At 53.6% G+C, this 23,860-nt stretch overlaps 6 protein-coding genes across 6 annotated transcripts; 2 read left to right on the plus strand and 4 right to left on the minus strand.

The window, feature by feature from the left end:
• Positions 1 to 876: 876 nt before the first annotated feature.
• BZA05DRAFT_437836 (uncharacterized protein) lies at positions 877 to 1,600 on the plus strand (the record flags this gene model as incomplete). The annotated part of the gene is made up of 2 exons (XM_051486461.1): positions 877 to 1,285; positions 1,373 to 1,600. Coding segments are annotated over exons 1-2 (288 nt in total), but the record flags the coding sequence as incomplete, so codon positions are not given.
• Positions 1,601 to 4,396: 2,796 nt separating this feature from the next.
• Positions 4,397 to 5,591, plus strand: BZA05DRAFT_123494 (24 kDa ras-like protein). Its single transcript, XM_051478711.1, has 4 exons — positions 4,397 to 4,512; positions 4,619 to 4,739; positions 4,812 to 5,087; positions 5,193 to 5,591. Exons 1-4 carry the CDS (start codon positions 4,504 to 4,506, stop codon positions 5,450 to 5,452), a joined length of 666 nt encoding a protein of 221 aa, XP_051337263.1. The 5' UTR covers positions 4,397 to 4,503; the 3' UTR covers positions 5,453 to 5,591.
• A 7,414-nt stretch (positions 5,592 to 13,005) lies between these two features.
• BZA05DRAFT_404869 (uncharacterized protein) lies at positions 13,006 to 13,371 on the minus strand (the record flags this gene model as incomplete). The annotated part of the gene is made up of 1 exon (XM_051484360.1): positions 13,006 to 13,371. A coding segment is annotated over exon 1 (188 nt), but the record flags the coding sequence as incomplete, so codon positions are not given.
• A 1,364-nt stretch (positions 13,372 to 14,735) lies between these two features.
• BZA05DRAFT_404873 (uncharacterized protein) lies at positions 14,736 to 15,188 on the minus strand. Its single transcript, XM_051484361.1, has one exon. It carries the CDS (start codon positions 15,165 to 15,167, stop codon positions 14,787 to 14,789), a length of 381 nt encoding a protein of 126 aa, XP_051337265.1. The 5' UTR covers positions 15,168 to 15,188; the 3' UTR covers positions 14,736 to 14,786.
• A 1,638-nt stretch (positions 15,189 to 16,826) lies between these two features.
• Positions 16,827 to 17,836, minus strand: BZA05DRAFT_404878 (uncharacterized protein). The gene has a single exon (XM_051484362.1). It carries the CDS (start codon positions 17,596 to 17,598, stop codon positions 17,275 to 17,277), a length of 324 nt encoding a protein of 107 aa, XP_051337266.1. The 5' UTR covers positions 17,599 to 17,836; the 3' UTR covers positions 16,827 to 17,274.
• A 1,690-nt stretch (positions 17,837 to 19,526) lies between these two features.
• On the minus strand, positions 19,527 to 20,632 carry BZA05DRAFT_123553 (uncharacterized protein). The gene has a single exon (XM_051478712.1). The coding sequence runs from the start codon at positions 20,464 to 20,466 to the stop codon at positions 19,828 to 19,830; it is 639 nt and encodes a 212-aa protein (XP_051337267.1). The 5' UTR covers positions 20,467 to 20,632; the 3' UTR covers positions 19,527 to 19,827.
• Positions 20,633 to 23,860: the final 3,228 nt, after the last annotated feature.

Raw genomic sequence — 23,860 nt, forward strand, 5'->3', positions numbered from 1 at the left:
AGGCTCCACGAGTAAACGAAGCTTTACATTCCTTCGTTGATTCCTCCCAGGTCTCTCAACGCAACAGACAAGGCCCCACAAGTAAACGAAGCTTGCCGTTCGGATGGCGGTGGTGGTGGTAGAGGCTGTTGTGATTCACATCACTCATAGAGTCAATCATGATTCATCGCTATATAAACCTGACGGTCCTATCGACAACGTTATACCCAAGCACCGTACTCTAGTCTGTAAAGGCCGTATGCGACGGTATCGAATTTCTCTCCCTCCCTCCCTCTCCCTCCCTCTCTCCCTATCGGCAACGTGAAGCCAGGCGACATCCGCACCGCCTTGCGTTAACGCCACGTTAACGCCGCGACCTCGCCGCACCACAACCTACCATGATGGCGATCACGAGCCAGCAGCCAACACCGGTCGGTAAAGTTACATAGGGGGTGGAATCTTTCGCTGACAAACCCAAGGACTGTGTGGAAACTCGAATATGTAGGATTTTGATTCGGCCCACGGTGGTTGCTATGTTGAATTTGCAGCGGTTACAGAGAGATAACAACGATCGAGGGTACTCTACCCATATCAGTACCGGTAGTAGGTATACCCACTCTGGTAGTATGTATGAGTACCTGTAGGGTTCGGCATCTGAAGCTCCGAGACAAACCCGCCCTGCCCTGATCTGAGCGCCTACACCTGTACATAGCATAAACACCGATTCAATTCAACCTTAACGAAAAGACTGCGCCAAGATCCGCCGGAGTGTTTCCAGCCTTCGAGAATTCGCTTGTACATATGCAAAGTTAGGTTCTGTCGGTTCTGTCGGTTCTGTCCTGTCGGTTCTGTCCTGTCGGTTCTGTCCTGTCGGTTCTGTCCTGTCGGTTCTGTCCTGTCGGTTCTGTCCTGTCGGTTCTTCGAAGCTTGCGTATGTAGGGAGAGTAGCGACGTGATGGATACCGTATGTAGTTGTCGTGAATCGCGATGGCTTACCTGCTTGCCTGCTTGACATGCGCATACCTGCATACTGGAGGCGAGGAAAATCGAGAGCGGGCGAGCTCTGGAGAAAGTCGCCTATATGAGTTCGTATTCTGCCGTATGTACAGAGTAGTACGGTTTCGGGGGCATGCTCACGCTTGTACATAGACAATGTAGGAAACCTGCCGCCGGAACATATCTGTAATCAGCTATGATCCCACCGGACTGCCAGTCTGGCGGCTTCCCCGAATCTTGGCCTCGCGGATGTCGCTCGCGAGGGCTACTCTCCGAGACGATAGGTACTCTACGCAGGTACTCGCCATAGGTAGGTAGTCAGTTAACCCTATGATCCATCCAGCACCTCGACGGCCCTCCATCTCCATCTTTAAATTTGACGTTAACGTTGACACAGTAATAGTTCTATATAACGAAGCACGGCATCCCCCTACCTATGCACCTATGCACCTACATACAGTGTGCTCACACTATCTCGCGTGGTCTTCATGCTGCATGCTTCTGCTGCTTCTGCTTCTGCTTCATGCTACTGCTGCTTCTGCCGCCGCCACCTTTCGTTCGTTCTCGCATCCTGCAGGGTTCCTTCGAAATCCGAAATTCGAATCTTCGCAGCTGCTGTATGGAAGTACATACTGCTTCGAGGGAGGGAGGGAGGTAGAGAGGGAGGGGGCTTGCCGTTATGTATGTATGCTACACGCATAGGTAAGCGGCTAGTGCATTATCCGGAAGCGAAGCGAGAGTTCGCCAACAGCCGGACGTGCGTGGGAGGAAGTCCCTACATACCTGCTGGTAGGTACTGCTACTGCTAGTAGCTATGGGTAGAGTACCTACGGTACGCCGCGATGCTCTAGAGTTGAGTTGAGGACTCGCCGCCGTGGTTCGAAGTTCGCGGGTTGTTTTTGCGACCAGAACGTTTGTTATGTAGGTGTGTATGCATCCAGGGACGCTCATTGCTCACGGACGGAGCTGGCCGGGAGCTTGCGAGCTCGAGGTTCTGTGGAGTCCGGACGTCGAGCTGTCGACGAATGTACAGTACAGCTTATGCATACCATTTTAGAACCAGCTACCGAGCCTGTACTCTACTCTACATATGCATACATAAGCTGTAGAGTACATACATGAATACGTGCAGACATCCGGCCGGCCCGCCCGCGCTGATCACCAGAGTAGAGTAGAGTGATCGACCGTGAACCGCAGATGCGATCTCATTTTCACCTCGTCGCAGCGCTCGTGCGTTCCGGATTGGGCTGGGATAGGATGGTGGCGTGGCGTGGCGTGGCGTGGCGTGGCGTAGCGTGAAGTGTGGTGGCTTGGCGATTAAGAAGATTCTCTCTGCCTTCGATCTGGTTTGCTGGTTGATCGGGGAGGTAATCTACCTTACTCTAGTGCTCTGGTTGTGTATGTAGAGTACTCTATGTATGCTCTGGTTGTGTATGTACGATGTGTACGATGTGCGATGTGTAGAGTACTTTACATTAGAATGTGTAGGGTGGTTACTTGGTTATCTACCTCCACGTAGGTAGTTGACTACGAGTACTTAGATACCGGTATACAGATACTCTTGCAGTGCACATCTTCAATCTACGATGCCTACCGCGCGTCCGTCGACGTCCGGTTCGCCGCCTTCTTCTGACCGCAGGCCGGAGCCTTGAGAGTGCAAACGACGGTTTGGCTTCTCACCGAGGCCACAGCCTGCCGATCAGCGAAAGGGCTCTGCGGATCGACAACGGTACATGACATTGGGCTCCTATCTATTTGTTTTTTTTAACTGTATATACCGCGGTTTGGTTCGCAGAAGGAGCATGAAGGATTGGAGATAGGTCCGTTGGGTAACTTCAAGGTGTGCCAACAATAATCAATCGGTCAAGTTCTTGATAGATGGCTCCTTCAGGCTTTCACCTCCAGGCTCCTCCTCATTCACCTCCTCCTCCTCCTCCTCCTCCTATCACTCGACCAGCCAATCTCCTACAGAGGAGGTATAGTACTCTACCAGCTATAGTCGTTCGGAGTTCAAGTTACCAGGCCATGGACGTACGTACTATGAAGTGGAGAATCGAGATACTCCAACCAGGAGACCAGCCACCGCACCCACTCTGTCGCGGGTGAACCGGATAGCCAAAGAACCAGAGCCTTCGCGAGTCCGACTCCGACTCCGTGCTGCTCGGACTATGTCGGAGAGCCGACCGTAGCGATCGCGGAACGGATCTACTGTACTGTGCGTCATTCGAAAGGATCTCCATGGTCGGGGGGAGCGTTGTTGGCATCCCCCCCGCAGTCGGCTGTGCTTCGGAGCGGACGGGGGCTCACAGACGTTGAGCGGTAGTGAGAATGCCCGTGGACGAGGTTGGTAGTGGTGGTGGTGATGCTCGGCGATCAATTGCGATTGCTTTTCTTTCTTTCTTCCTGATACATATCTCTTTACCGCCCGAGGATAGCTACCTAATACCGTACGTACCCAGCACCCATGGCCCCGAAGCTGGACCACCTCTTCCGGCGCGACTTGGGCTCGGGGGGTTGCCAACTTGCCATCACAAAGCAAACATCAGTCAGCCACAAACCACACGCATGTAGAAAGCGAAAGTACCCATTGTACCTCCCATGTATACCCACGGGTACCAGGGTTCTGCAAGTCCTCATGTACTGGTACTCTACCCACATACAAGTGTAGTTACCTGCTCTAGTTATCTACCTACACCAACCGCTGTGCTTGTGGAGGTGAGTTACTCTAGTTATAAGATTCTGCGCCTGCGTGCTCCCTTGTCAGTCCACACCGATGCAGTTTGGTGTTCTCATTCGCGGAGCCCATCTCGAGTAGGATGCTGAACAGGCTAGCCTCCGCACTAGCTCCACAACACCCCCCTCCCTCGCTCTCGAATCCCGGTCGCAGTCTGCTGTGGACGACCGACACCATCCCCATCATCTCTCTCGCCAGCCTCCTTCCTGCTCCTCCTCCCACCCACGCTCCCACCCACCACCACCACCTCCACCACCACCCCCCCACCCTCCACCCTCTCCCCAAACTCGTCCAGGCCCTCGCTCGTTTCGACAAAGTAATCGCCCATCCCGAACACTTTCGAGGATCCCTCCATCGCGATAAAAAATAAAAAATAAAACATCGAAAAGGACTTGCTACCAGAAGAGAGAGAGATACAGAAGAGAGACCAATGTGAGTACAATGCATTGCTATGCTAGTCCGACCGCCGCCACTCTCTCGCCAATCCCGTACCGCGAAACCGTATAGGGGCGGAGGAGAGAGAGAAAGAGAGAGAGAAAGAGAGAGAGAGGAGGGGTGCTGGAGAAAGCGAACGCGCACGCCCACTCCTCGATTCAAAGTGCCGCCGTGCTGACCCAGGACATGCAAAGCCGAACCTTGACCACTCAAAAGAAAAAAACGCCTCCACCTTCTTCAACCATCGGACTCGGGCCTCATCGCACATCACACAGACGTCGCAGCGATAAAGCATTCATCCTCCGTCAACAGGAAACTCTCTCAACACCAACACCATCAACAACAACACCACACACATCATGTCTCCCGTACGTTGTCTCCCGTCCATCACCGCCACAAGTTACCCCTTAATCCTCGCTTGTGGCGACCATCGCTATTGCACGTTCTCGCGGGTGCTGATTCCATTCGTTACAGGCACAGTTTCTGCGCGAATACAAATTGGTCGTGGTAGGAGGAGGAGGCGTCGGCAAATCGTGTTTAACGATCCAGCTCATCCAGAGTCACTTTGTGGACGAGTATGACCCTACAATTGAAGGTACACGATAGCTCCACAACCCTTCCCTCCGCTGTCGCCGGACTCGGTGCTAACACACGCCACCACCACCAGACTCGTACCGCAAGCAGTGCGTGATTGACGATGAAGTCGCACTTCTCGACGTGTTGGATACCGCAGGCCAGGAAGAGTACTCTGCGATGCGGGAGCAGTACATGCGCACGGGAGAAGGCTTCCTCTTGGTCTACTCCATCACCAGCCGGACGAGTTTCATCGAGATTGCCACATTCCAACAACAGATTCTGCGAGTGAAGGACAAGGATTACTTCCCGGTGATTGTCGTGGGAAACAAGTGCGATCTGGACATGGATCGGGCTGTCAGTCAGCAAGGTATGTTGTGGACATTGGCGCCACCGTGGGACCTCGTGCCCGCCGCCGCCCATGTGCCTTACCGTTCTCACCGTCCTCGATGCTGATGTTTTTTCTTTCTCTCAGAGGGCCGTGACTTGGCCGCCCACTTCTCGTGCCGGTTCATCGAAACCTCGGCGAAAGCTAGAATCAATGTTGACGAGGCCTTCTACAACTTGGTCCGTGAGATCCGTCGGTACAACAAAGACCAGGCCGGAGGTTCGGCCTCGCCGGGTGGAGGTCCCGGTACCCAAAGCGGTGGCAACGGTGGAGCCGGCGGTGGCCCAGGATACAACAAGGAACAAGACAACAACGCAGGCTGCTGCGGCAGTTGCGTCATCTTGTAAGGTGGTGGCGGCGACGACGATGAGGCGAGTCGAAAAGGAACTTTCAATAAACGATACGACACGACACGTCCCCGGGCGGCACCATCAATCGGTTGTACCGCTGGCGCAAAAAACCCCCTTCCTTTTTTCTTTTCCTTACTATTCTCATCTCCATTTCCTCTCGTCGATTCGTGTTTCCTCTTGTTCTGTTTCTTTTTTTTTTTGCGCCGGTGACGGATAGACGGATTGGCTGGTTAATTTGGGGATAGGATTACGCCTGGTTTAGTTGTCATTGCAGATGTTGTCTGATCCCACCCCGAGCCAGGCAATAATCATACCTACGCTTTTAGTCGGGTGCTTTACTTCTGGCTCGCAGCCAATTCTGTTCTCGTGTCTTTTTTTTTTGCTCATAGTTGTTTTTTTTTCCTTTCTTCTTTCTCTTCCTCTTCATTTTCTCGGGGATTTTGTTCTGCGTGATAGGCGCTGGGCTTTTCGATGAGATATATCAGTAGTAGTAGTAGTAGCATTGCATGGGGTTTTCGTTATTTCCGTCTGTCTGTCTGTCTGTCTGCTTCGTGGTGGGGATGGGGGGTGGGGGTTGGGGGGGGGCCTCTTTTGATTGATGATGGTTTTGTTTCGATCGACTCTTCTCCTCTGCCTCTGCGTGTGTGTCTCTTGCTCTCTTGCTCTCCAACTAGCTTTCAATCCTTTGATTTGCGCTTTTCATATCTTGGTTTTTTGTGTGTGGTTGTGGTTGTGGTTGTGGTTGTGGTTGTGGTTGTGGTTGTGGTTGTTCGTCTCTCTGTACGTTTGTGCTGCGATATTGATTGAGGAGGAGTAGGGGAGCGGGTAGGAGGCAGAATGGCAGAGAATGGCTGGCTGTGCACGAGACGATACTCTGAATGCCAAAACTTTATTGATGAAGTGAAGTGTCGGGGTTTCATTCGCTTTCATTCTTTTTCTTTTTCTTTTTCTTCTTATTTTACTTCTTATTTTCTATTTTCTATTTCTATTTCTTTTGCTTTTTTACCTTTTTTTTCTTTCTTCTTTTTCTTTCTTTTTTTCTTTTCTTTTCCTTTTCCCTTTTTCTTTTCTACTTTTTTCTTTCGTTTTTGTCTCAGTACACTGGTCTTTCTTTACTCCTCCTTTCCTCTACTCATACCATTTTTCGTTGTTAATATTAGTCCTCTTGATGAAACCGTTATTTCAATTTTTTCGTTTGGCTACCGTATACATGGTATCATATCGTAGTAGATCTCGAGAGAGTTTAGTAAGGTGCCTGTACGTATGATATATTCGGTATATAAAAGAAGTATATTTGCCGATGCCATGAAATGAATCGTGCTCAACGTGCTCAGAATGCTCAACGTGCTCAACGTGGTGTGAATCGTGACGGAACGGTCCGAGCGAAGCGTGATGCAAGTACATACAGTAGACAGAGGCCTAAAAGTATCGCTCACGGGTTACGGGTTGCGGGTGTGCAATGCATGCATGCAGGCAGGCAGGCAGGCCTGGCGTAGGCTCGGTCGTTGGCGGATCATTGTCGAAGCCTACCCAGCTACTCATCCACCCATACATCGGTGTCACTCGCTTGCTGGTTTCCTACCTATTCACGCGTTTGTTTCTCTCATGTTCTGGTCATATGTACTATTTGCTCTCTCATTTCTGTACGATTGAGGAACTGCTGTCTTGGTACCTGTAAAAGGGCTTGATCCTGCCATCCTAGCTGGACGACATCTTAGACACCTTGGGTATTCGGTTGAATGTTATCACGCATATCCACCACCAAAACTTCAACAGTCGTTGATTGTCTCCTGTTTGTCCAATCTAATTCATCCTTCACGGATACCTATCACTCGTTTGCTGGTTTCCAGGAATTGTCACGCGCTTGTTTCACTGTTTGTTCCACTGTTTGTCATGTGTCATGTGTTTGTTTCTTCTTATCATACGGCTGACTTGTGGATTGCTCATATATCTCATGTTCTGACGACTAGGTATCTGCTCGCTTTTCTGTACGATTGGGGATCTACTGTCTTCCAATGATACCTGTGAAAGGGTCTGGTCCTGTCCGTCCACCTACTATAGCTAGACGGCATCTTAGACATCTTAGATATTCGGTTGAATATTGTCACGCATATCCACCACCAAAACGTCAACAGTCGTCCATAGATACAGCATACGGCTGTGACCGCTGGGGACTGATATCGGCGGGAACAGAGCGCGCGTACTATGCGCGGAGGATGAGGATGGGGATGAGGAGGAAGGTGCAGGTCGCTGTGGATGCCCTACAGCGAGGTTAGAGATCGGAGATCGGTACCGCCGAGTGAGCTGTAGTTAGAGTATCCATATGACTTTTTGTTTCCGTAGTACTGGCCGCAGGTGTAAATACCGGTAGGTAGATACTCGCGAGTGCCTGCTGGCTGCTGGGGGTTGCGGGTTACGGCGACTGCGTGGTTATTCCCGAATCCCGAGGTCGCTGGGGGTTTTTTTTTGTATGTATGTACTTTTTGTTCCCCTAGTACTGACCGCAGGTGTGAATGCTTGTACTCGCGAGTGCCTGCAGGCTGCTGGGGGTTGCGGCGACTGGATGGTTATTCCCCGAATCCTGAGGTCGATGGGGGGTTTTCTTTGTTTTCTTTTCTTTTGTCGGTTCCGTTATGTTATAGACGACCCGTCGTCCGTCGACCATCGGCTGGATCGTGGTATGATGGATAAGTGTTCCGTCCAATGCTCTCGGGACCCGGGAGTCGGTGTCTCCATCTCGTCTCGCGGGTGCTGGGCGCCCGAACCAGCGGTCGGCCGAAAGTGATGGCACGGGGAAGCACGGAAATAAACCCGTCATGCATGACCACGCCCGCTGCTTCGTCCGCTGCGTCTTCCTCCCCCTCCCTTCCCCACGGCGTACCGCTACCGCTAGGTAGGTATGATAGTATCCGCGCTTTCGGGAGGTTGAGTGTGCCGAGCAACGGCACTGTACTAGTAGATGTTTCCTCTCCGCCTACATCTCTCGCCAGGCCGTCTGGACAGCGATAGCGTTTTCCAAATCCTCGCCAGTCGTCAGCCGTCCAGCAGGCCTCGCCGCGGCTGCGGAACACTGAACATTCTCCCTTGCGGATCCCCAGGACATGCAGTGATGCAGTGAAGTAGTCATTTGCACGTCACGGACCACCGGCGTTGAACTTCGCGTCAGGGGCGCTCACGCGTGCGGAATATCGCCCGACTAAGAGTGGTCTCAGTGGACTCGGGCCGGCTCGACGTGGGGGGTGTGTATGGGACACCGAACTGCTGAATGTAATCCTTTGTTGTTTGGGATGCGATGTGTGATACGAGGGCCGGTAAAGGAACTCTCTCCCGCCGCCTTGAGGCTTGAGTTCCAGGCTGCGTGCGGAGGTCGACGCCGGTGGGAATGGACATTGGTGTCCTCCAGTATCACAGTGTCGCCGCGGATTGAGTAGCCTACCCCCCGAGAAGTACCATTCTCCGCCCTCGATGTGCGTGGCTTGCATACCCGGGTCGCATGTCGCGGCTGGGCCAAGGAAGAAACGGTCTTCTCCTCCTCATTCTCCTTGTCAGCGATGCCAGCAGCTCCAGACAGGAAGGGGATTGGGGATACTGGATGGACCGCTTACGGAAGGTACAGGATCGGACTACACCCTCGTGTGGCGGCGACCCTCGGTTTCGAGTCTGTGCTCGAGGCGTCGTTGAACCCAAATCGAGTGCGATCTTTGGGTGGTTCGGGTGGTTCGAGGGGCGGCTCGCCTCGGTGGTTGGTGTCCTTATGCCCGTGGTGCTACCCTGCCAGCTGCGGGATTAGAAGACTTCGTGCTGCGCAGACCTCCATGGACGAAGGTTGCGGGTGGTCATCTCTAAAGATGAAATCCAAACCGCCGAGTGATGGGGAGTGAGGGGGTGTACGTACCGCAGGAATGGCCTGGAAAAGGCTGTGGTGAGAGTTCGAAGCTCAAAGCTTGAACCGTGGCGTATCGGAAAGAAAGCAAGAAAGAAAGAAAGAAAGAAGTGGGAGATACTAAAAGTGTAGGGGTGAAGAGAAAGAAGAAGAAGAGACGGATACAAAGCAGTTACAGAGGGATGAATGTGCATCGCCACCACACATCAGGTATCACTATGGGAAGGAACCTGCGAAAGAAAGGAAAGAAAAGACAAGAAGAAGGACCCAGAAAACCCAGTTTACTCCCAAGAGAACGACAACAAGATGAAGAGTGCCAGTCGCAGCATGACCGCGGACTGCAGTCATGGCTTGGACTTACTCAATGGTTCCACCATTAACGTCGAGAACCTTGGGGATCAAAACATTCAACCCAACAGGTACCGTAAGCGTAATCTTGGGCAGATGCTTGGGGAGGCGGCAAGGCTTGTCTCCCGCGAGGTGGAAGCGGGCACCCTCAAAATCACCCTTGGCAGACAAAGCCACGAAGGCATGAGGCTTCATGGTGTAAAAAAAGGTGCTCTCTTTCATTGGAGGCTTCTTTTCGGCTTTCTTGGGGGTGACCTAAAGGATGTTGGCTGAGTGCATCTTAAATGTGAAAGAGGGCTTACCCGTCGTCCGGCCATCATGATCGCAACCATCTCGGCTGTCAAGATACCTTTGCCACCGACCGTCGGCTTAGACTTCTCAACCTGGGACGGGATGTTAGGGGCTGGCTGGATGGATGGATAGGAAGGGGACTTACCTCGCTCTCAGAATGAGGGGCTGGGGAAACAGGGGCGACTGGGGAGACTGGGGAGTCCGGGGCGACGGGGGTGGCGGCAGCGGGAGCGGAAGCCATGGCAACCTTGCGGGCCGACCTGCGGATGGGAATAACCTTGCGTCTGGTGGTCTTCTTGGTAGCATTGTCATCCTCGGTGTCCTCGGAAGCATCAGACTTGGGATCAGCAGCAGACGCCCCCTTGGCCCTGCTGCGAGCGCTGATGCGGGTGGACTTGCGAGCCATTTCTCTAGATCCCCAGATCAGTATGTACGGACGGGGAGATATGATAGTTGGAATTTCTACTTACTTCTTGTCGTGGGAGGTTAGTTGTCTTGACAACTTTTCGTGGGGATCGCGATGTGAGACTTCTCTGGATCAGATGGATGGTGTAGTAGAAGAGAAGGAAGAAAATCTCAGGAGCTTTCCGAGGGGTTTTGTTGACGGCACACGGTCACGAGCGTCTTTGTGGCGCGAGTAGGGCTTCACGACACGCAACCCGCAATGGCGAAGCCCTAACGTCCTCACGCTTGCCTCGAAAACGGAATTGGGGTATCATGAGAGATGACTCGGTTTTTAATGCACAGAAATCACTCGCTCTCCCTCCATAGTAAATCCTAGGGGATGAGGATACACGGTAATAGTTCCTTGGGGCCGAAGCGGAAGATGGGGGAGAGAGGCGAGGTGGCAGCAGGAGGAACGCGCATGTAGGCCCATACCGGTCTTTACTGCCAATTCACTTTTTGCTTGTGTCGGCCCGAGGCGGATAGGCAGGGGAAGTGGGGAGCCGCATCGGACTGGTCGGTACCGGGGCTTTCACGTCAACTGGCCAGGGCGGGCAGGAAAAGGATTTCGTTGGTTCGCCATAGTCTAGATAGGCTGCATGCAAAATAAAACAGGAAGATCTCTCTCCGTAGGAGATCCAAATGATTATTGTGTGCATCACTATTCCGCAGCGGCTGCCTGCGTTTAACCAAGAACCAATTCAAACATCTACAGGATTATCTTTTGGAATCACGTATGGGTACAAACTTCTTTCCGAAGGCGGGATGGGTTTTAACTTCTGGTCCTCAGAAGGTCTCACAGCCGATCACCTCTTCTCAGTAAGCCACGAAGCTCTACTCTACGGGGGCTTTGCCGTCCGCCCATCCGCATCGGCATCCGCAGCGACCGCACAGCTACAGATGGGCACAACTGGTTTCGGTACGTAGTGCTCTCCATCACAGGCTCTCGGCGTTTACAATACTGTACATGCAAGAGCACAAGGCGCTGCCACTGGTAGCCAGCATCGGCTACATGACGGTATTGCACTGCTGTTGATCCTCAGCGAATGTCACGAACGAAGCTCGAACAGCATCCCTCCAAGTGTTACTGTGTTCCGGATCGACCATGATGCAATGGTGCAGCAGCACAGGGTGTATGAAGGTATGTGCGCAATGGCCAGGCCCACCTCTTTCGGATGGACTGCACTGCATCGAATTTATTCCGCCCCCCTCCCCCTCACGTACTCGATATGCGATCGATACCTAGACAGTTCAGCCATGCACTCGCCCTCGCCCTCACGAAGTCTCACTCGCGCGACCTCCCTCTTCACACATTCCAACACTCACACACACATGCGCGCACACACCCACATTCCCCGCACGGAAACAAGCGACCATGGAGCGAGTCACCCGCGGCCAATCGCTTTCCCCGCGCATGATGGTATACATACATACAACTCTAAACGGCGGATCCAGAGCCTCGGAGCCACACACACGCACACGACGCGACGATCACCGCCTCAGCCACGGCGCCGGAGTCTCGTCCGATTCGATAATTACGTGTGTACTTACATACATACCTGGTAGGTACGCCGGCTAGAACCCGTCTCGACTCCCGCCAGTTTCGTTTCTTTTCGTCCAGCGCACGTATGATAGGCTCGGAGGAGGAGGAGGAGGAGAAGGAGGAGGGTGCCGCCCCCGCTCCCGTTGGTTGTGCCCGCTCCCGTTGTGCCCAAAACAAAAACTGAAGGAGAGGTCTCAGGCCCGTCGTGCCACCGTCACATGCAGTACTCTGCTGCGCGAGCGCGTAGACACTCACCCACTCACCCACTCACCCACCAGATTGCGCGCGGGAAAATTTCCGGAGCCAATGAGTGCCTGTGCCTGTGCATGGCGTCGTTCCGTGGTACATACCGTACGTAGGTATGTATGTAGGACGCCCGGCCTGAAGAACAGGAATTGAATTATTGGCAGGAGGAGCTCAAGAGATGTTGGGTAGGCACTGGGCACTGCACTGCAGTGCAGTGCAGTGCAAATCGGATTCAATCCCCCACACCATTGTCGCTTGGCTGACCTGGTGAGTGGATGAATGAAAGCCTACTGTACTCTGTTGGAGTGGATGTTGGGCATGATGTTGGGGCAAACGGCATGTGTGTGGTTGAGGTGGTTGTCGAGGTGGTGGTATAGGTGGTGGTGGGGTCTACCTATGCGAGATAACCCTTCGAGCCGACAAACCCCAATTGCGCCGGTAGAACCAAGCCGGAGGATGGAGTACCGGTATCCAGAACGGCCGAGCCTGGGGAGAAAAAGAAAAGAAAAAGTCTGATGTCCCATCGCTACTCTAGAGTACTCTATGTAGCCGTCAGCTGGGGGAGGAGGAGGAGGATCTACAGAGCGCGAGTGATAGTTGTGATCCGCAGAGTGCAGCTTGCGCGGTTGGCCACTCCCCCAACCCACCAACCACCATCCGCCACTCCCCACTACGCACATAAATTTCTCGGCGCGAATCCAATCCACCGTTACGATTGGGCTGGGCTGAAAGGGGGTGGTGGTGGTACTGGTGGGGGTGGTGGTGGTGGTGGTGGTGGTGAAGGTGAAGGTGGAGGTGGGTGCGCAATCAATCTATCTCCTCCAATATATCAAATCAAATCAATCAATCAGGTCAAAACAAAAAACAAAAACAAAACAAAAACAAAAACAAAAACAAAAGAAAACCAGCCAGAGGCAGACAGGCAGGCTGGACTCATGATCAACCGTCGCTCCACTGCCACACACCCAAAAAGCAGAGTGCCCTCCCCCCAAAAGGTGGGTGGTGGCGATGATGGCAAGTGCTGCATTCATCGGGGTCCTGCAGCTGAGCAGTGTTTCAAACCCCCCTCCCCTCTAGATAAGTAGGTAAATACCCACCCATCCGTCCATCCATCCATCCATCCATCTATCAACTGCGGGGCTGGCAACTTATCATGTCCAGCCAGCCAGCCAGAATCCCAATCGACATCCCAGCCCGCTGCCCAGTCCCAGCCGACCAGCCATCCAGGCAGCACACACGCAACTGACTGGATGCGGCAAACTACCGCGCCTCCAAGCCCGGAATTACCGTAGTTACCTAGATACGCACCACCACCACCCAGCCAACCACCCAACCAATCGCAGCCGCCGGTAACCAGTTAACTAAGTCCCTCCCGCCCTCCGCGACGATTTCCGGAAGCTATTCCGAGAAAGAAGAAAAGAAGAAGGAAAAAACCCACCCCATCTCATTTTGCCGGCGCTGGATGGGACTGGTCTGGCAGGTGTATCATGCGACCAACTACCAGTGTCCAATTGGCATTTGCCGCGATACGGTAGATGCGTACCGTAGGTAGTAGGTAGTAGGTACGGTACGCCATCACTCGCGCCAGCCAGCGTCTGGACCGCGGACCGCCCCTTCAGGCTTCATGCTTCAGGCTTCGGCTTCCGGTAAAATGGAATTGGAAAATCTGCTCCCTTCGTTTCCGCCATAGCCATATTACCGCCCCCCCCCCCCCCCATTCCTCCTCCCCCGTTCCTCCTCCTCCTCCCATAGTATGGTATAGTACGTAGAGTACGTGCCAGACGGCAAACGCCCAAACGCTGATCCGATCTGGCCTGTGTGTGCGCAGCAGCGCAGCGGCGCATGTACCGTATGTCGGATATGTCGCCGCGCATGGCGGCCGTGCCGGAGACGCACGACACTCGCGAGACGAGGACACCCACACTCACACCCACCGGCCCGCTTCTTCTCGTCTCGTTTCTTCTTCTGCGGCGTCGTCGTCGTCTGTTCCTTCCTTCCTTCCCCATCCCGTCGAACGAAACGAAAGGATCCCGCAGCTGCCCGCTCTAGGCTAGCTTGTTGACCTGTGGAGACTGGAGTGGCAGTGGAGTACGTACCCTATGTAGAGTACCTGTGTATGTATGTGCGTATGTAAGTAGACACGGAATCTCCCAGCCAGCTGCTGGTTAATGCACGGGCTCGTCGCGCTGCTCTGCACTGCGTGGGCAGCTAAGGCTTCCACATGTGGGCTCTGCGATGTGATGCGATGTGATGCGATGAAACGCTCCTCCCGTTGGGGGGGGATAAACGCTCGCCTGCCAGGACTCCAGGAGGAGCCAGCGTAACTACTTCCTATGTAGAGTAGAGTACGAACAGGCGGCTATGAAAGGAAGTAGGAAGTCGGGACAGCATATGGGATGTGGGATGTGGGACGTGGGATGTGGATGTGGGACGTGGACACTGGAGCACTGGGGCAGGACGGGAACTCCGCTGTCGTACGGACGGGGGGCGGCAGGCAGGCAGGCGGAAGCCGGGTCGCACTCGTCCCAGAAGTTACAGAAGTCGTTCCATAACATCACTCCATCTACTCTATTCATCTAACTGTCTATGACGGAAGGGAAACATCGCAACGGCTGCCCCGCAGACAGATGTTTCCACGCCGATGACGCCCGTCCCGTCCCGTAACCAGCAACCCAGGACACCCGAGTAGGCAAGTTGTTCCTATTCGAGTTCCTATTCCTGCTCCTGTTCGAGTGCCTGTTCCTGCTCCTGTTCGAGTTCCTGTTTGAGTGCGAGTGCGAGTGCGAAGGAAGAAACGATGGAAGCAAGGAAGGAAGGAAGTAGCGAAGGAAGTAGCGACACTTATATCTCGATCCAAGTCTCGACATCTGCCCACCGAAAGTAGAAGTACCTAGAAGTGTACATAAAATAAAATCCAAAAGCAAAACAAATAATGGATAAAATAAAACCCCATTCATTCCCGCCCAGCAACCCAATCCACATCGAACAAAGAAGTTATCAGTACTAGTGCTAGTAGATCGAACGAAGCCCCCACTCCCCCCACTCCCCCCACCCCCACGGCTCGACAAGCACAACGAGCACAACGAAGTTCGAACGCATTAATAAGTATCCGGAGAGAGCGTCCAGCCACAGTGCCACATCCCTAATCAGCAGGCACCGTTGACCAGCCAGCCAGCAAGCAGTGCGCTTTGCGCTTAACTTCTAGTACATAAGGCCTGGATTTACTGGCGAGTGGCCGGTACTTACATACGGGTGGCTGTAGATGTATGTACATACATAGTGGTAAAGAAGATGTTGGTAGTGGTGGTGGATGCAATGCGCATGCTGCACTGCATGCAATGCAGCATCCGCCCAAACAGTCGTTGGCGCATTTTCAATTTTCCCATTTTTCTTCATTTTTGGTTGGAGATCGGAGACCACGAGTTCTCTCTCCTCCTTTCTCGAGAGAAAGGAGGGAAAAGAGAAAAGGAAAAAAGGAAGGAAATGATGCAAGTACTCTAGTGTACTATACGTGTATTGTACAAGTACACCCTTTTCCGGAGTATGTTTCCCTTCCCTACCCTCTACCTTCTATTATACCCTCTTTGTATGTCGAGCCTAGATTTTACATACCCTTCCTTCTCCCGTCTCCCTTGTATCATATGGTACAAGTAGAGTACCTAATCTGCTCTGCTCTAACTGAAGGAGCCGTCGAGTCGTCTAGATATGTACAATACATGCCAAGCACCCAAGTATGGTACATGCTCACTTCGGCATCTCCCTCTTTCAATTACCCATCCCGGTTCTGACGGCCTCCATCCCAGGTTCTACTCTACGTAATGACCACCGAGCACCCGGAGAACCCGGAGCGGCGGGAGCGGCGGGCTGTTCGGGAGGAGGAAGGGAGCACTTGACGGGTTCTCGAACATGCATATCGAGTGACTGAGTAGGAACCATATGCACATGTTATCATAGCGGAGTTGAGTTGAGTTGAGTTGAGTTGAGTGGAGTGGAGTGGAGTGGAGTGGATTCACCATGGATCACACTACTACCACCACAACTACTAGGTACTAGGTATAGGTACATAACCACATGTTCACCTCGCCGACGCCAAAGTCCGACCCACATGGCACACACGCCCCCCCTCCCCCCCCCTCCCCAGCCTACTCTAGGTACGTTCATAGGGTGGGGTGTAGTTTATATGAACCTGGGTACTGTGGAGCTGGGTAGAGTACATCGCAAGTGAGGGGGATCGCAATAGAAATGCACTGACGGCAAGCAGGCAGGGAGCGTCGGAGCGAGAACGAGCCCGCGAGAACGAACCCGCGTGCGCGCGCGGGTGAAGGGTGGATTCAGGCCGCCGCCGCCGCCTAGGTACTCGTATGCACATACATAGACGGGATGGGAAATAGATGGGGAAATAGGTACGCGCATGTCGGAGGCGAAGCGAGACGAGGCGAGACGCGGCGAGGTATAATGGCACATCTCACATCTCACAGTTCACCGGGTGCATCGGTTTTGTTCGCTGGTGATGAGTAAATACGGTACATGAGTAGGGTACTCTACATCTACTCTACATATCTGAGTATGATACGGAATGCTTCGGCACATGTATGTGATTCACATATCACAGTTCGAGGTCCGTGGCGTTCACCATCCCCATCCAATCCACGAAGGACAAAATCTCCGAAGAACGAGCATCATCATCAGCATCATCATCAATCGACGGATTGCCCAAAGCGCGGGTAGAGTGATCCTATGCATGCCTACATAGAGGACATACTAGCAGTCTTCCAATTAGCGGACAACTCGACTGCCATACCCCGACCAACTAAGCCCGCTTGAGCAAAGCACCAGAGCCCTGACGAAATTTTGGGGTTCATCGCGCTGGCGTCGAACTAAAATTCGTCAGGGTTACCGGTGAGAGAGGGAGAGAAGGAAAGGGAGGGAAGGGATCGAGTCGGCTGGTCGGTAACGAGCAAGCTGCCTGCGCGGGATCCAGCCACCAAGTCCAAGACCAAGACCTGCAATTGATGACAGAGCATCGGTGACTGCTGACCACCTCCATCACCACCGCCGCTACCATTACCACCACTGAGCACCACCATCACTGCGCACCACCATCACCACCACCCTATGTGACGTGTCCGTACCGCCAGGCTCCGCGCTCGAGTACGAGGGGACGGGGGGGACGGATTCCGGATGATGGAAGGTGGAAGGTGGAAGGTGGGTGGATGGTGGAGGGTGCATAAACCGCATAAAAAATGCACATGCCCAACCACCATCCATGGAGGTTCTGGGAGGAGGGTGTGGGTGTGACCGGGTGAAGCAACTTTTTCCATCTCTCTGGCGAGAGAAAAAAAACAAAAGAAAAAAAAACATCCAACGATTCATCATATGCACCGCCATCCGACGACGAAGATATGATGGTTCGTAGGGTAGGCTGTTGCAGTACTAGAGGATGTAGGTTATGTATGTAGGTAGTTGGAGAGTCCAGATAGCCACTTATCTAGATACACGGCACCGTCATAACGCCAACGATTGGTCCATGTTATCGACGCATGCGCGTGCGGACCGGGTCCACAGGGAGGAGGAGGAGTAGGAGTAGGAGGAGGAGTAGGAGTAGGAGGAGGAGGAGGAGTAGGAGGAGGAGAAATGTGACGACTGCCCCAACTAACCAGAGTAGCCCTCACGAAGGATTCACGAAGGAGGAGGAGGAGGAGGAGGAGGAGGAGGAGAATGTATTGACTGCTCTCAGTAACCGACCTATTAGCCTCTACTCTGTATACCCAGTAATTTTTCGCGGGAGGGGCATTTCTCCACGGCCGCCCCGACGCCTTGGGACCAATTATGGAGCATTCGTGCCGAAAACGTGAATGCCACACGGCTGCAGCGACCAGCGACCAGGACACCACACACACATGCATCTCTCTGTCCTCCCCACATCATCATCATCATCCTCTCTCTCTCCTTCCCGGCGGACGCTGGCGAGTGTAAGCTCAAAGTTAACGCCCGCGTTTCGGGGAGGGAGGGGGGGGTCACTGAAAAAAAATATCCCCCCCTCAAGCTAGGAGGAGCAAGCGCGAAAAGCAGTCGTCGCTGGAACCGGGTTAGACTACCGTAGCGCGCCACTGAGTGGATCCCGTCCGAAATGCTTGGTGTGTCTAGTGAGTCTGGTGAGTCTGGTGTGGTGGTGGTGGTGGTGGTGGTGGCTGGTGGCGGAGGACGGGGGGTGGGGACTTGAAAGTGGCATAGAGAACGAAGCGGGCGGCGCGGCGGCGGCGCGGGAAATATGTGGGGGGACGAAAGAGCGAACGGACGGAACGGAAGGCAAGGGAAGGATGGGAGGGAAGGATGGGAGGGAAGGAGGGAAGGATGGGAAGGATGGGAGGGGGCATGGGATGCGATGGGATCTAGTTTAGCGCACGGCTCTAACCAAGGTTCCGACAACTGCGGTCATCAAAGCCATTTTGCTGGGCCCGGGTCGAGTGAGTGGTAGGGTAAGTGCACGCCTAGCAAGGCTGCGAGCCGACGACGAAGAGGAGGTAGAGAACGAGGAAAACGACGAGGAGGAGGAGAACGACAACGACGATGAGGAGGAGGAGAAGGACGACGACGATGAGAAGGCAGAGTACCCACGTATCGCCTACCAACCCCCAGCCACCAAGACTCGGAGAAGTGCTTAAGCAGCGTACCCGGGTATTCTCTAGTAGGTGCTATATGTAAGCACATATAGCCCACGAGCCCTTACACCATACACCTTACATAACCCATCACCAGTGACCAGGCCGCATCCCATCCCCCGCCTCATCCCACGCCTCATTCCACGCCTCATCCCACGCCTGATCCCACGCCTTATCGTGGGAAAAAAGGAGTCGGGTTCTCGGGACGCGATGAGACATTTGCCAGGTCCAATCGGGCTCGATGCGACGAGTCGTCGGGTCGGTCTGGTGCATCACAGCAGAGGACAGGGACCTTTTGCTTTGCGAGTGTGAGTACCGTCTCTCGTCCCCCGTCCCCCGTCCCTCCCCCCCCATGCAGAAGTCGTCTCGTCTCGTCTTGTCTCGTCTGCTCCTGTCGGGTTCGGATTCGTCACATATCGTCAAGGAGGGCTCGGACTTGTCTTGGAGCGGGTATGTACAGTACTCTACAGTACAGTACTGATACGATACTCTATGTTCCTTCCTTCCTTCCTGCCGTGTTCTCTCCCGTATGTACGTGCCAGGTTCCTCCTCGTCACTTCACGAGTGGCAAAAGCACACGCCTCCCCGTGCACTCATCTCGTCCTCCCCTCGCCCTCGCCCTCGTCCTCGTCCTCCCTAACTGCCTCCTTCTCTTTCCGACAGAGTGCAACCCCCCTTCCATCGTGATCAATCCCTAGAACGACGGATGGACAGACGGGTAGCAGCTTCTCGCTCAAGCAAGCACGTTTGTCGTTGTTGTCGTCGTTGTCGTTTGTTGCTGTTGCTGTTGTACCGGCGACGATTCAAGATTGTGGCGCCATTTCGACAGGAACGGCTCGACGGGGGGAGGGAGAGATGAGCGGCGGCGGCGCAAGGTTCTTGGTGTGTAGAGTATGTGCAATACATGGACCATTGGATTGGGTGTCACTTCTGGAATATCTACTTGCTTGCTTGCTTATGTGCAGTACATGGAGTACATATAACCGAGAAGTGTGCACATCTTATTGTTGCGCCGTGACGAGGCGAGGGAGGGATGCTGTGTACGAGGATGTAGATATGTACATGAAGTACGGGTATCGCAATGTACTGCACCAGAGTACATACTGTATGTAGGCACATCGACTGTAGGTACATCACCTCGACTCGCCCGACTCCGCAGGAGATCGATTACCATTCGCCACTGCCATTCGCCATTCGCCATCGACTTGCCCTCGTCCTCACCCTCACCCTCGTCCTCACCCTCGCCATCGGAATCGCAATCGCCATCGCAATCGCCATGACCGGCCGGAAAAGTGCAGAAGTATGTGCAGAAAGAAGGAAGGGATGGGGGATGGGGGATGGGGGATGGGGGATGGGTATGATCATGATAACGATAGATCAGCACAGGAAGCAGCAAGCAGCAAGCAAGCAGCAAGCAAGCAGCAAGCAAGCAGCAAGCAAGCAGCAAGCAAGCAGCAAGCAAGCAGCAAGCAAGCAGCAAGCAAGCAGCAAGCAAGCAGCAAGCAGCAGCAAGCAGCAAGCAAGGTGGATCCCAATGGATCCCAACATAGAGTAGGTACGGTACGGGAATAGACATCCCCACCACCGTCCCCATCCCCAGCCTTCGTCCCCAATGCCCATCCTCGAGCGGTGGCGGAGGGCGCGGCACCCAGTGCACCCACGGGGGGGGCAGAAACGACCTCGGGTCACGCACTACCACTGCCACAACCACTACCGCTAGAGTAAATACCAGTAGAGTGGTCGAGGTTAACTACTCTGGTGAGTGCAAGAAGCGGGGGCCGTTTCTCGTTTCACACCCCCCACCACCCTCGTGCGCTTCTCGAGGATGTGCAGTGTGCGCAGCCTCGCGCTTAAAAGAGAAGCCGCAGACGAGAAACGAGAAACGAGAGGGAGTGGCGGGGGCTGGGGCTGGGGCTGGGCCGCTGCTGGGGTGGGGTGGGGTGGGGTTCGTGGGATAGATAGGTGGTTTCGTGGGTCACATATGCGCGGGCCGTGGGCGTGGGCTGCTGCTCACAATGTGCACCTGTGTGCTCAGTGAAGTGCTCAGTGCTCAGTGAACAGTAATAACTTGGCGGCGGCGTGCTCACTGCTGAGCGGGCTGGGCGGGTGTGCGAAGGCATAGGTACATGGCCAAGAGTAGCATGTGCTGACGTCGTGGGGGGAGGTGATAACAGGAGAGCGGGAGCTCGAGAGGCGAAGAAGCACAGAAGAAGAAACAACACTCGCCGCCCGCGGCAGGCGTGATGATTGAATGATCTGCAACGCAACGGCTCGAAATCAATCTCCATACTCTATCATACCCTACATAGAGTCTAGGTATACGGGCCAGAAGAAGCAAAGAAAACCCACCCACTGCACCCACCACCCACGCACCCACCACCCACGCACCCACCGCCCACTCACACTCACACCCACCGCCCACTCACACTCACACCCACGCGCACCCGCGTAGTTCCGTCTGCGCCAACCAACTACTCCAACTACTCCAACTAGAGTAACAGCTCAGCGAGCCAGTGGCATGTACCGTAGTTGCTCATGTAAGTAAGTACGGTGGTATCCACCAGGCTACTCTACTACTGACTATATACGGTACGGTACTAGGGATGCTCGACTCGTGGTGTGAATGATGGGATGGGTGATGGGTCCAACAACACCCCACCCACAGCATGTGGCTCTGCTTCCCTGTCGGATGCATTCTTTATGCCACACTCATGCTTTTCTTTGAGCGCAGCGACTGGATGATTGAATGAATGAATGAATGATCGACCGAACGAACGACCGAGCGACTGAACGAGCGACTGAACGACTGAACGACCGCTCATCTGGAGTACGGTAGTTACCTACACATGGGCGAACAGACGCTGCGCACACTCTCATACACTCTCACTGCGGCTGGAGCTGCGACTGGAGCTGCGACTGGATCAATCATCCAGAACCGGTGCCGCTCCTCCCATCCTCCATTTTCGTACTCCAGAGTCCATAGGTAGAGTACTCTAATTACTCCGCTCAGCCCCGACCCGCGAGCAATAACGCGAGCAATACCTAATTACCCGCGGCTGCGGGAGGGACGGAGGGAGGGAGGGCTCAGGAGGGCTCATCACATAACGTCGCATCGCGCGGCCACGGCCGCCGCTCGGTGCCATAGTAACTACACCCAGGCGCATTCGAGCGGGATTGCGCGAGTTGCGAGGTGCTGGCGGCTGGGCGGCGGGTGGGTCGAGGGCTTTGGGTTGAGAGCGTTTGGGGGTCTTCTACGGTGCCTAACAAATGCAATGATTGAACAAAAACAAAGCACAAAACAAGACAGAAAACAAAAAACAAAAAATCGACTCACTGACCACTGGCGACTGACCACTGACCAGACGAACGATGACGACGACGACCAACTGACGACGACGACCGACCAACAACGGTACTTAGCTGCGGCTGAACCTTCAACCGCGTGCAGCAAAGAGAAGGGGAGGAAGAGAAGGGGAGGAAGAGAAGGGAAGAAAGGGTCTGCTGTTGTATGGTATGGTATGTACCGGTGGAAACAACTAACCAAGAACTGACCAAGAACTAACCAAGAACTGGCCATAAAAGTGTAGGTGTATGGTAGTTACCGTATGATGGTATGACGGTATGATACTACTCTAGTATGGTATGATGTGTTATGGTACTTCCCGAGTCTGCACTGTGCAGACTTTTAGAAATACTACTATTATACTTGTGTCTGTATAATACATACCATGATGCAGATACTTCTGTAACTACACTTCTTATGTAGACATGTAACTTCACTTCTCATGTATGTACCGGTACTTCCCAGTATAGGTATTATAGGTACGCGGGCGGCAGATGAACGAGCTGGCGTCTGGAGGCTGGATAATGGACAGTCACCAGTGGATAGGTAGTGCTGAGTGGACAATCGACCGTGCTGAGTGGACAGTCACCAGTCGCCAGTTACCAGTCACCAGTAACTAGTCACTAGTGAACAGACTCACAGACCCCGGAGCAGGAAACGAAACCGAAACCTCCGCAATCCTGCCACGAAAACCGGTACCGTCCACACCGTCCACACCGTCCACACCGTCTATACCGTCCAAACCTACAACGGATAATTCGAGGTTTTGCACAGTGGTATTCAAGCTGCGAGCAAGAGCAAAAAGCGCTCTCGTTACAACTTATAATAGAGTGAGGAGCAGGATCAAAAATAATACACGCAATTCATCAACATCATGAGGTCCATCAATACAAAACAAAGAGTACAGGAGTAAAACGAATGAAGAAAAGGAAAGAAGAAAAAAACAGACAGAAGAAAACGACAATGCAGCAGGGTAAATGAGCTGGTCTGGCGGGAGGGTCCCATGAGCGTAGGTAAGTACATTAGGTAGGCAGGCAGGTAGATGGGGCCAAAGTGTGAATGCATTCGACCGACCGACCGACCGACCCGACCGACCTAAAGGACCTCCATCCCGACCGACGACCTTCTCCGTTCTTTTCCAAACCATCCCACAAGAGTAGAGCAACCGCACGGAAAAGAAACACAACCTCAAAGCTAAACGAACGTAGCATGGAACAAGTAATAAGCATCATGAATAATAAAACGAAAAAACGAAAAACTGAATAAAGAAATCCACGTGGAACGACAACGCCGGGATGCACGCCCATTGGATCCATCGAATTGGTTGGTAACCGTGGCTGGAGTCGCGACAGATCGACATGATAACATAACTGCCTCTGTCACAAACTCGGCCAACGGCTTCCTTCGATGAACCATCCGTGACTTTGAAGCCCCCCGCCTCCGTCCCATTCCACACACCCTCCTTCACCTTCCCATTCCCCTTCTCCTCCTCCCCGCAAGGTATATCCCCCGCTAAACCCCCCGAAAAAGAACGAAGCCTTACAAAATTATGCCAACGCAAAACACAATCATCATCGCACACGCAAACAAAAGGAAACGCCACTCGCCAACCAATTCGGAATTCATGACTACTTCGACCGTCGCG

Source organism: Tricharina praecox (genome assembly GCF_024521635.1).
Source record: "Tricharina praecox strain CBS 144465 chromosome Unknown BZA05scaffold_21, whole genome shotgun sequence".
Taxonomy (NCBI): Eukaryota; Fungi; Ascomycota; class Pezizomycetes; order Pezizales; family Pyronemataceae; genus Tricharina; species Tricharina praecox.